This window comes from Adiantum capillus-veneris, chromosome 5, assembly GCF_014529385.1.
Source record: "Adiantum capillus-veneris isolate H3 chromosome 5, ASM1452938v2, whole genome shotgun sequence".
Lineage (NCBI taxonomy): Eukaryota > Viridiplantae > Streptophyta > Polypodiopsida > Polypodiales > Pteridaceae > Adiantum > Adiantum capillus-veneris.
Window position 1 is genome coordinate 15,516,706 of NC_140935.1, and position 12,104 is coordinate 15,528,809.

At 45.1% G+C, this 12,104-nt stretch overlaps 2 protein-coding genes across 3 annotated transcripts in view; one reads left to right on the forward strand and one right to left on the reverse strand.

Annotated features, from left to right (window-relative positions):
• Positions 1-12,104, reverse strand: part of LOC147456918 (potassium channel KAT3-like) — a 142,295-nt gene that overhangs the window by 62,263 nt on the left and 67,928 nt on the right. Inside the window, exons 2-4 of one of the 2 annotated variants that reach the window (XM_086511996.1) lie at positions 9,904-10,119; positions 9,450-9,602; positions 9,316-9,373 (exon numbers count right to left, since the gene is read on the reverse strand). In XM_086511996.1, coding sequence (XP_086368122.1) covers positions 9,316-9,373; positions 9,450-9,602; positions 9,904-10,119 — 427 coding nt within the window. The remainder of the gene's footprint in view (positions 1-9,315; positions 9,374-9,449; positions 9,603-9,903; positions 10,120-12,104) is intronic. The other variant, XM_086511997.1, reaches the window with a different exon arrangement.
• Positions 178-7,868, forward strand: LOC147456921 (uncharacterized). The gene is made up of 2 exons (XM_086511874.1): positions 178-637; positions 6,535-7,868. The coding sequence occupies exon 2, from the start codon at positions 7,182-7,184 to the stop codon at positions 7,866-7,868; it is 687 nt and encodes a 228-aa protein (XP_086368000.1). The 5' UTR covers positions 178-637; positions 6,535-7,181.

Consider the following 12,104-nt stretch of genomic DNA (forward strand, 5'->3'; position numbering starts at 1 on the left):
TTTGGCAGTCTTTCTCTACCATAGACCATATCTTCACTCTTTAGATGTCTGATTGATTAGACTCGAGTGAAGAAGAGGAGCTTGTATTGCTGCTTTGTGGACTTCCGCAAAGCTTTTGACACAGTACCTAGAGAGAGGTTATTCAGACGACTCATGGATCTGGGTGTGGGTGAGGAGATGATTTGGGGGATATATGCATTGTATGAGCATGTTTCTGGCAGAGTCAGATGTCCAAGAGGTATATCAGACACTCTTGTTAGCACCATTGGGGTGAAACAAGGGTGCCCTCTTTCACCTACACTATTTGGACTCTATATTGATGAGATTGTGGACTTCATTCAGCACAGAGGAGGAGATGGAGTGGAGATAGGCGGGACTAAAGTACACATATTGCTAGTACGCGGATGGCATATTGCTACAGTCTACGCGGATGACATGGTGCTAGTAGCAGAGTCTGTTGAGGGGCTACACCGACATCTTTCAGCGCTTGATGATTTTTGCTTACAACGAGGGCTTTCAGTGAACCTTGGTAAAACCAAGGTTCTTATCTTTCATACTTCAGTACAGGTCAGGAGGCAGAGTGCATTTATAGCAGCAGGAGGGAGCATTGAGATTACAGGGTCATATGTTTACCTTGGCGTTGTCAGGAGTTTTTTGGAGCAAGGAATTGCGCATATGTACATACACATGCATGGTGCATCAAATAAGGAATTGCCCATTTTCCAGAGCCAGGTGGTTACGTGGGGCCCACATGTGTACAGGTAGGACAGCATGTACATAGTGCAGCGATTTTCACTATTATCAATACTAGTGTGTTTTTTCTACAATAAGGAGGAGTTGGTAGCGCGTAAAACTTCTCGAGGAAGCTATCCGCGGGCTGACGACGTGAGGTCAGCAGGTGCGTCAGATGGCATCTAGTGGCGTCAGGAGGGCGAACGAGGTCAATATTTGCACGCGGATGAGGACGGACACAACGTGGGTGTTTTCTTGTGAGAATTATGCAGAAAGGTCATCATTAGGACCACTTTTTGGGGCCACTTCATGTGGTGGAGAGATGCATTATTGCAAAAAAGCTGAGTGCCAGGTGTGTGAATGATGCAAAAAGGTGACAACTATGCACTGCGAGGTCAGTTTTTGGCCTGTTCGGGGTCCGTTTGAGGTCATCTAAAAGGCCAAGGGTGCCCAAGTAATAAAGCTAAGTGTGGGAACTGAAAAAACAGAGATAAGACCAAAAAAAACGTGGAGAAGAGAGGAGGAACAGCCGCAGGTGTGTTTTTGCTCATTTTGGAGTCTGTTTTGGCCGTAAACTGCTCATCCGAGGTCGGATTTGAGCACTTTGACATTGTAGACTAGGGTTTTGGGCCATTCCGGACGCGATGGCGCTTTCCATTTTGCCAAATTCCTCACTCTTTTCCTGCTGTTTTTCTGTGTAAGTTTCTCCTATGAGCGAAGTTTCTGCTCTAGTTTGTGATTGTATTTGGCTTATTTTACCCATATTGTGTGAGCTATTTGCCCCATTGGTGTTGGCCCAAGCTCAATTGTATCTAAACATCAGAAATTCTCCTCTTTTGAGCTGAGTTTTTTGGGTGTGTGTGTGTGTGTGTGCGTGTCTGTGTGGAGTGGGCAAGTGGATAGTCTCTCTCCTCTCACTCCAGAAGTGTGTTCCCTGTCTCGGCCAGGTGTGTTGTCTAAGCCAAGTGGTGCCCCATAGTGTGTGTGTGTATCTTCCCAAGAGTGTGTGTCGGGTCATTATAGAGGCGCTGTGTGTGTTTTCATCCCGCTCACATTCTTTTGGCGCCCCCACGGAGGATCTTCTTCGAGTACCTTCTGCTTCGAGCTTCGAGTTTCGAGCTTCGGGATTACAGGTTACAGGTTGCAGATTACAGGTTACAGGAACAGGTACAGGTACAGGTACAGGTACAGGTACACGTGATTCACATAGATACAGGTAGCTGGAGTACAGTGATATACTAGCAGTGATGTCACTTGTAGTTGTTGTGGGTATGCATCACTTGGCGCCTGTTTGAGCGCATTGTCTGCTGGATTGTACGTTACTTGTGGAAACTGCCATTGTACGCATTTGTGGAGCCATACTTGGTTGTATTTGGCAGTCCCAGCCATTTCTGAGACTTGGTCTGGAAGATAGTCATTTCTGAGACTTGACTATACGCGATTTGCATTAGCCTTCGTGTGAGGGTCGATAGTGTGAGGTTTTTATTGAGCTGGGAGATTCTCAAATGTGGAGATCCTTTCGGTGATACAGGTAGCTAGAGCACCCTTTTCGTGACCTCGCCATAGGCTATGTACTAGTGAGTCCTACTTGATGCTCGGGTTCTATTGTTGACAGTTTATGCATACATAGACGGTCTATATTTTGGGTTCCTACTGCTCTACTTCTGGGGAAACTCTGTCGAAATTTTCCCAAGTTATGATGGCTGGTTTTTTGGTATTTTGAGCCATTTATGCTGTTATGCTGCTGAAATTTTGGCAAAATCAGAGGTTAAGTCAGGTGTGCCTTCTTGGGAGATTCATGGTTGGCTTTAATGGATGATCAAAATGGCCCTCAGTTCACTCCTTTTCATTTAACTCAAAAAATTCAGATTAATGTTCATGTGGCCATTTGGGTTGTCAAATGGACCTTCCTTCTATCAAGAGAGAGCAAATTGGGTGTTGGAACCATTCATTGGTAGTTGTGTTAAAGCTTTTATGGATGACTTCTGTGTCTATAGCAGTACGGCTGAACACCATGAGAAGCTGCAGATGGTATTGGCTCGATATGATGAATGTGGAGGACAACTAAATCCAAAGAAATGTCATCTAGCACAACCAAGGGTGAAGTTATTGGGCCATATGGTGTCAGAAAATGGCATTGAGGCTGATCCAGATAAGGTGAAGTCTATTATTTTTCTTCCATCACCTATGAGTACGAAGCAATTGGCAACCTTTATACACAAAGTGAAGTACATGGCACGGTTTATTCCATTGTCTTCGCAGCTTCTTTATCCATTACAGCAAGTGGCAAAGCATGATCCATTGCAATGGGATGACAAGTGTGAAGAAGTGTTTCAAGAGGTGAAAGAGGTGTTAGGGGGGTTGTCAGCCATGCAGGCTCCTGATTGGGAGAAAGTTTTTTATGTAAATCCATCAGTAGGGGATGATGCCATTGGAGCCATGCTATTGCAAAAGGGGAAGGGCAGCCATTATATGAGGCTAGTGTATTGTGCAAGCCGAGTGCAGTTGGTAGCAGAGAGAAAGTTATCGGAAGTAGAGCTAGTGATGGCCAGTGTAATATTTGCTTGTCGACGATTTCGTCATTACTTGCTACCATGGCCTTTTGTTTTCTTGACGAGTTATGCCTTTTTGCCACAATTAATTAATGGTATTAACATGTCAAATGTGGTGAAGAAATGGGTAATTGAGCTGCAAGAGTTTGAGTTCTCTTTTCTAGTGGAAGATAGTACAAGGGCTATCCTAGCTGATTTGTTGACCTACAAGGAGAATCCCCTTATTGTTAAGGAAGAGGTGGTGAGAAAGGTAGTTGAAGAAGTGCCACAGATCAGCAATGCACATGTGTTGTTCTTTGACGGTTCATACAGAAAGAGCCATGATGCAGCTTCAGGGGGTATAGCACTTTATGATCCAGAGGGGAAGCTAGTATGCAAGAGAGGGTTCAAATTGGATGCGCATAGTAACAATGAGGCTGAATATGCTACATTGGAAGCCGGATTACACATTTGTTTGAAGCATGGGGTTCGAAGGTTGAGCATAAAAGGTGATGCCTTGTTAGTGGTGAAGCAAGTGCTGGGTGTGTGGAAGAGCAAGAACACCTCATTGAAGGAAATGTGCTTTAGAATTAAAGGCCTGTTAAAAAAGTTTGAAGCATGGAGCATCAGACACATTGAACGTGCTCTAAATGGAGAGGCACATGAAGCAGCTCAAGGCATGATTGGGAAGCTATTTGTGTTGAGGACCACTTTACCTCTTTATCATGGCCAGGAAACTTTGGCTCAAGAAGAGGAATTTTTGCTAACAGGAATCATTCCAAAGGAGATTCAGAAGTCTAAGAAGTATGGCTTTGTGCGTAGAGCATACAGGTACAAATTGATTGGTGATGTCTTATACATGAAAGGGACTGATCTCGTGTTGAGACGTGTACCTTGGCGGGAGGAGCTTTACAGAGTGTTGGAAGAGAATCATGAAGGCGCATGTGGTGACCATTTTGCTCTAAAGATCACCTTGCATAAGATTTTGCAAGAGGGGTATGTATGGCCTAGTTTGCACAAGGATGTTCACCATTGATGTAGGTCTTGCAACAGGTGTCAAGCATTTGGGAAGAGAGTGTTGAAGCCAGAGCTACGGAAAACCATTATGGCGTTTGATGTGTTTGAAAAGTGGGGGATTGATGTAATAGGCCCGTTACCTATCACAAGCAGGGGCAAAAGCTATATTTTGACGGCAGTGGACTATCTCTCTAGATGGACAGAGGCTATAGCAGTAAAACAGATCACTGCAAAGGATGTGGCAAAATTTGTGTATGATGAACTATGTTGCAAGTTTGGGGTGCCATTAGAGCTACTTTCAGATAAGGGGCCAGGATTTAGAGCTAAACTGCTAGACTTCTTATGCACAAAGATGAAGATTAGGCACCAGCATACCACTCCTTATTACCCGCAGTGTAATGGCTTAAATGAAAGATTCAATGGTGAGTTGGTACAAATTCTTTCTAAAGTGACAGAGCACCAAGGAAAGAATTGGGATTTGGAATTGCCTAGTGCATTATGGGCTTACCGTACTTCGGTGAAGACAGGTACAGGGTTTACTCCATTTCATTTGGTGTATGGAAAAGAAGCACTATTGCCTGTGGAAGTAGAGTTGCCTGCGGTCAAGATGTTAGAGAAGTTGCTTGGGCCGCCTAGTGATGCATTCAAAGAGAGGCTCTTGCAGTTACAAGAGGTCCAATTGGATAGGATGAGCGCATTGGAGCATTATAGGCAGATGCAGAATAAGGCTTTGGCAAAGATAAATGAAAAGGTCAAAAGTAAGGGTATCAAGAAGCATGACTTGGTTTTGCGCTACAACAGCAAACTGGACAACACCTTCCAAAAGAAGTTTCAAATTAAGTGGGAAGGCCCTTTCAAGGTAGTGGAGTGTTTCCCGAATGGTACATATCAGTTGGCTAACTTGGATGGGATTTTACATACGTCAAGGGTAAATGGATTGCGTCTTAAGTTGTATCATGTCAGGTTGATGATGGTGGAGCAAGATGAGTTTTCTGAAGAGCGAGTGATGTCTGTGAGGGATGAGGAGACCTGTGATGCGGCGAGTCTCATATCTCTCTTTGCTGCTGCTGATCATGAATGATCTAGCAGGCTAGGGGATGGGCAAATTATGTCAGGAGTTTTTTGGAGCAAGGAATTGTGCATATGTACATACACATGCATGGTGCATCAAATAAGGAATTGCCCATTTTCCAGAGCCAGGTGGTTACGTGGGGCCCACATGTGTACAGGTAGGACAGCATGTACATAATGCAGCGATTTTCACTATTATCAATACTAGTGTGTTTTTTCTACAATAAGGAGGAGTTGGTAGCGCGTAAAACTTCTCGAGGAAGCTATCCGCGGGCTGACGACGTGAGGTCAGCAGGTGCGTCAGATGGCATCTAGTGGCGTCAGGAGGGCGAACGAGGTCAATATTTGCACACGGATGAGGACGAACACAACGTGGGTGTTTTCTTGTGAGAATTATGCAGAAAGGTCATCATTAGGACCACTTTTTGGGGCCACTTCACGTGGTGGCGAGATGCATTATTGGAAAAAAGCTGAGTGCCAGGTGTGCGAATGATGCAAAAAGGTGACAACTATGCACTGCGAGGTCAGTTTTTGGCCTGTTCGGGGTCCGTTTAAGGTCATCTAAAAGGCCAAGGGTGCCCAAGTAATAAAGCTAAGTGTGGGAACTGAAAAAACAGAGAGAAGACCAGAAAAAACGTGGAGAAGAGAGAAGGAACAACTGCAGGTGTGTTTTTGCTCATTTTGGAGCCTGTTTTGGCCGTAAACTGCTCATCCGAGGTCGAATTTGAGCACTTTGACATTGTAGACTGGGGTTTTGGGCCGTTTCGGACGCGATGGCGCTGTCCATTTTGCCAAATTCCTCACTCTTTTCCTGCTGTTTTTCTGTGTAAGTTTCTCCTGTGAGCGAAGTTTCTGCTCTAGTTTGTGATTGTATTTGGCTTATTTTACCCATATTGTGTGAGCTATTTGCCCCATTGGTGTTGGCCCAAGCTCAATTGTATCTAAACATCATAAATTCTCCTCTTTTGAGCTGAGTTTTTTGGGTGTGTGTGTGTGTGTGTGCGTGTCTGTGTGGAGTGGGCAAGTGGATAGTCTCTCTCCTCTCACTCCATAAGTGTGTTCCCTGTCTCGGCCAGGTGTGTTGTCTAAGCCGAGTGGTGCCCCATAGTGTGTGTGTGTATCTTCCCAAGAGTGTGTGTCGAGTCGTTATAGAGGCGCTGTGTGTGTTTTCATCCCGCTCACAGCGTGACCTTCACAGCAGCATCAGGGGCATTCTCGATGGCACAGGCAGCTAGAGACAGACTCACTAGAGGGTATTCAGCACTGGCATTGATGGAGAGACAGTGCCATCAGGCACACTTTGAGGAGCCCCGTACAAAGGGGTGGCTGTTTGATACACTGGTCACACCAACACTTACGTATGGGGCTGCGATATGGGGCCCAGGGCTAGCTGCTTCTGTATGGACTCTAGTGGAGCGACCACAGATACTCATGATCTCTAGACTCATTTGAAGCAAGCCCTCAGTACCACATGACATCATTCGAGCCGAGCTTGCTGCACCACCTATGCTGGTTGAGGCACTTTTTCAGACTGTATGCATGCTGCACAGACTTCAGAGCATGGACAGAGATTGTATTGCATATCGAGCCTTCTCGGCATCACAGGACATGGCATTGGTAGGGGATAGGACCTCATGGTATGCTCAGACACGGGATTGGTTTTCTTCTCAGGGACTGGATATTGATAGACTGCCGCCACTACAGTACGACACTCAGGCCCCCACCTATTCCCTCACACGATCTGAGAGGAATAGGGTCATTAGATAGGAGATATGGCACACCTACATTCAGAGGACATGGGTTGACCCAAGACATGAGCTACCATCGAAAATGCTACATTACCGCGAGCATTTTCTACAGCTATCAGAGCAGGGGTTCATTGAGACCCCCTTATACATGCAGAGATATATGCCACATCACCTTCGGGTGGCCATTGGGCAGCTTAGAGTGTCCTCGCACCAGTTGGAGATTGAGAGGGGCAGAGCCAGAGGCATACCACGAGATGAGTGTATATGTCCCATTTGTCATACAGAGGTGGAGAGCGAGGAGCACTTCATGGTGAGATGCCCAGCTTACTCGGAGCTTAGAGTTCAGTTTGGCATAGAGGATACACTCCAGCAGTGTATAGCGAGGAGTGACCAGATCCAGCTAGGCCGCTTCCTGACCACTGCTTTTAGCATGCGTGAGCACATTCTACAGCCACTACAGCAGGGAGGTGCGAGTACACAGCGGACTATTACAGAGTTCTTCCAACGAGAGGTGTCTAGCCAGAGACCTCCGACTCACACGAGCGGGCTCACGCTTCAGCAGGCCGACACCCGTCATAGACCACGAGTCCCTGGCTATCTGAGACGACGACCACATCACGACGAGGTATTGAGGATACGGGCACTACATCAGCACCACCTGGAGATGAGGTATGCATCTACGCATTGGACCACCAGGCTGCAGGAGGCTCTTCGACCACCCTCCCCTATGTATGACATTCTCCACCCACCCCCTATAGTATGCTTTTAGCTGGACATTGCCCACCATCATGTGGCCTTGTATTATACTGTGTAGTCATTTCTCTTGTGACAGAGCTACACACACGGGCCTATACTGCTATGCTGCACACACAGGGTAGCCACTATCCGTGGAGTCGGAGCTACCACCCACTCTCATACTCATTCACAGTAGGCACAGTCGGTTTATTCTTTCTTTTCTCTCATTTTACCGACACCCAGATCACCACTTTTGTATATGATTTGGTCTCATAGGCCAACTTTGGCCTTTAGTAGACGTAAATAAAGCTTTCTCTCTCTCTCTCTCTCTCTCTCTCTCTCTCTCTCTCTCTCTCTCTCTCTCTCTCTCTCTCTCTCTCCATATAGAAAGAAAGTAATATGAACCACTAATGAGGTGCATAATGCCATGTGATGTCTCTTATCCATACTGAAAAATACAGAAGACCGCGCCCATAGTTGAAAATAGTATCTACGCCGCTCTGCTGCCCTAAAGGAGCCTGCTTATGTATCCCATTGGCTGCGAAGAGTATGCAACAACTCTGACGAGATAGCTGTCAAGGTGGTCGATGTCGAGGAAAGTTGTGACCCCAAGATGTGAGCACAATGAGCAGCGAATGGACATCAAACTAATGCACACTGGGTGGAAGCATATCAAGAGTGCCTCGTTTATAACCCATAGATGTGAGCAAGAAGACTAGATCTGTAGGAGAGCCCTCCAATAGAGTGTGTGACCCCAGAAATTGCAATAGCCATACAACCGCCCCTCATGTCACAGGTGTTAAGGCTCAATATTCAATCACAAGAAGGTTAGTCATGATTTGATTAACCCCAATTTGACCAGACACGGTCACCTGCAACTGTTTGCCAATCAGGTGCCATGTAGCTGAGCACCCAAGATTTAACCAAATCCAAATAATTCATAGAGAAGAGAATTGTTAAGGCAACTTGCAAGAAAACTACGAATATAGAGAGAGAACCACACTAGGCGGGGGGCCTTTCGTAATTGAAGCTTCTAAGGTTGCTTACTTCATCAACAGCTTCTTAAAACAATGCAACAAAAGACATAGCTATAGAACTGAACATGAAGTTAACAAGAACATAAGTATTTAAAAAACACTTGGAGGCTCTCTCGACTCTTGAACTATCACTTAAAAGTCTTGATGCAGCCCTGTTTCCGTTAGCACTTGAATGTTGCAATCACCTTGGAGTCAATTGTTCATTCTCGCTTTCAATTTCCTGCTAACTTTGTCGTTAGCATTAGCGAAGTGAGAGAAAATGTATAAAGACAACAACAAGAGGCAAATTACAAGTGAGGCCTAAGCTAAATAGTGCCACTCACTCAACAGCTGCGAAAATAAGCTACATATTAGCAATGCCAACACAACAACTACTACTGCTGGTTTAATGTCTCACATTATAAATGTAAAATTATGTTTATTCAAAATGACAACCATACTCACGCAAAAAAGCCGTAGGCAACGCATCCAAAAATAGCTGAGCCGAATGTCTCTTTCAAGTCTGCATCATGACAAGTCTTTCATTAGGAATTTCTATGCTCGTGGAATTTTCATGATACCCAAGGATACTCTCTCACCTAGAAAACATATTGCTGACTCGCCGTAATCTTAAAAGGCGCAGCATGTTCAGTGAGCTGTAGCCTAGACCTGAATCGTACTTCCTTGAAAGTGCAAGTGCTTGGATAGGTATAGTGGCAGCTACATCCAAAGCAAACCATGTTTTGGCATACCTTATACATTAAAAACCAGTGAGCACATAAGCAACCAATAGTATTGCCAAGGCATGTTCATGCTGCTAACTTACAAAGGGCCCTTGGTGTCAAAAACTATAGCATGTATTCTTAAAATACCATGACTGTTTTCAAAAAAACAAATTCTGAGCATCCTTATTATTCAAAAAAATAAACAAATTTGTGACAAGTATAAAAAATCTACCAAATTATTCATGAATTGTGTGAAGCAGGTGCATTATGTCCTTTGCAGATACAAAAAACAACTTCACAATCAAAATGGTGAAGCCAAAATGTGTACCTACGCGCGATCTCTGAATGCTTCATCACAAGGAGGTGCGTTTCATCGTCTAGATAAGCAACGAAAAAAGTCATAACAATATCTACTGCGAAAATAAAGTTGACTATATAATCAGCTGTGACAAGTGACAAATGGGGTGTCTCTATGAATCCAAGCTCAAATGGAGACATCCATGCCGTATATAAAACCAACACCACCAGGAAGTTCTCCCATGCTCTGCATATTCGTTGGAAAAAAAAAACAATGTATCAAATATGCTTGTAAGATAAAGAACTTTGGCTTCAAGTCGCAAAAATAAAATGAAATGAAATAAAATGTTATATTAAACATCTTCAAAAGGCCAAAATGACCTATGAGACCAAACTGATACAATCCTTGTGGATTTAATCCAATGTCTGGGTACAAAAATAAAATGAAGTAAAGTCAAAGACTAAAATCGTCAGACTGAAATCATCATCATAATCATCCATGCCCGAGGATGCCCGGCATTGGGTGTTGTCTGAGAAAGTATCGCATCGGTCGCTGGAGAGCTTCGTCAATGTCCGTCTCTGTAAATAGTCGTACCAGGCATCTCCCATGTCGTGCTAGAATAGTCCCGATTCTCTCGTGGAGCCTCCGTCGATGTCGTGGTCGCCCCCGTAGACGTGGGCGTCTAGCTCTCCCGAGCTTAGTGGCTCTGTCCACTAATATACCTTTGGTAGAAGTGGGCTTTGAAGTCTTCTGTGAAGCATGCTCCTCTGGCTGCTGAGTCCCTGCTCTAAAGAAGTTAGTGATCTCCCTCTGTGAATGTCTCCCACTATCTGGTCTCCTCAAGAGACTCTCCCTGTGTCTGCAGAGCTCTAGCAAAAACAACCCGAGGCATCACTAATCCTGATATCTCATGACTCTAGCCAATGGTCCGAAGCCCTCTCTGAATAGACAATGGAAGCGGCCTCGTATCTCATAGTATACCACACAGTGACAAATGTGATGTAACTCTGTCTCTGGCTCTATATGACACAACTGGCATATCTTGGCTTCTGTTGGTACTCTCCTAAATCTGCCAGTCTCAATCTCTAGCTGATGCGATGGTGTGTGCATCTGACCAATAGCACATCGTATCCCATAGGGTAAATGAGTGTCCATATACGCCAGTCTAATCACATATCCATCCTCTGTTAGTTGGAGGAGATGCTCTCTATAGAAAGCTATCTTCGTGCGCAACTCTTGTACCGGCTGTATCCATGTGCTTCTGGTATCTAGTTGAAACAAATCCTAACGTATAAGTCTAGTGATCTCTGTCGGTGTGAGAGAAAGGGAGGGTGCATTCAAGGAGTACTGGAATGGAGGAAGTCTATCCATGCTGAAGCAATGTGACTGAAACCATGATGTCATCTGCCCATACCAGCATGCTGTGTCCCCTTGTAACGCTAGCTGTCAGGATGACTCGAGGGCTAGCCGAGCATATTTGTCTCTGGGAAGGTCCCATAAATTATGCATGAAGGAAACTGATCTCGTAAGGGCCTCAACTCGAGAGGGGGGCCAGCTAGCTCATCTCGAATAATCTCATGTGGCACTGAGTCCTTAGCCCAAATCATCCGAGAGATCATAGAGACTAGAGGCACCCCCATACATCTCCATCCATCAGTGCTATCAGATATGTCGTGGTGGTCCACTGAGGACCCCCAAATCTAAACCCCATAGAGCATAGCTGAAGCCACTAGAGTGTCAGAAAGCCACAGTTTTGTTCGAGGTTCCTAAAACTAAACCTACAAACACATTTTCTCCAATCCTCCTAAGGCTGCATAAGCTCTCGTCAATCTAGTCTGTGCTGCTCTCCTCAATGAAAACGCCGGTCCACTGAAGACTACCCCAAGATAGGTGTATGCATCTGTATACTCCGCCGTCTCCTGGTCATATGTAAAACTGGGTGTTGACCTCCTGACCACTGTGGTGTGGTGTGGTGTGGTGTTAAACACCATAACCTTGGTTTTCCCCAGGTTAACAGAGAATCCACTATCGTGGGCAAATGTGTACAAAGCATCTAAATTACGCTGCATCCCCTCCGGGGAGTCGGAAATCAACACAATATCATCAGCATATAACAATAGTGGGATCCATGTCCCTGCCAAATGTGCTCCTCTATAACCATCCCTCTCAATGCAGTCAGCAACCTCATCCACATACATGCAGTGAGCAACCCTATTTCACCCCAATCGTGG

Coding starts and splice junctions, on each gene's coding strand:
- LOC147456921 (XM_086511874.1), top strand. CDS start 7,182: ATGCTACATTACCGCGAGCATTTTCTACAGCTATCAGAGCAGGGGTTC.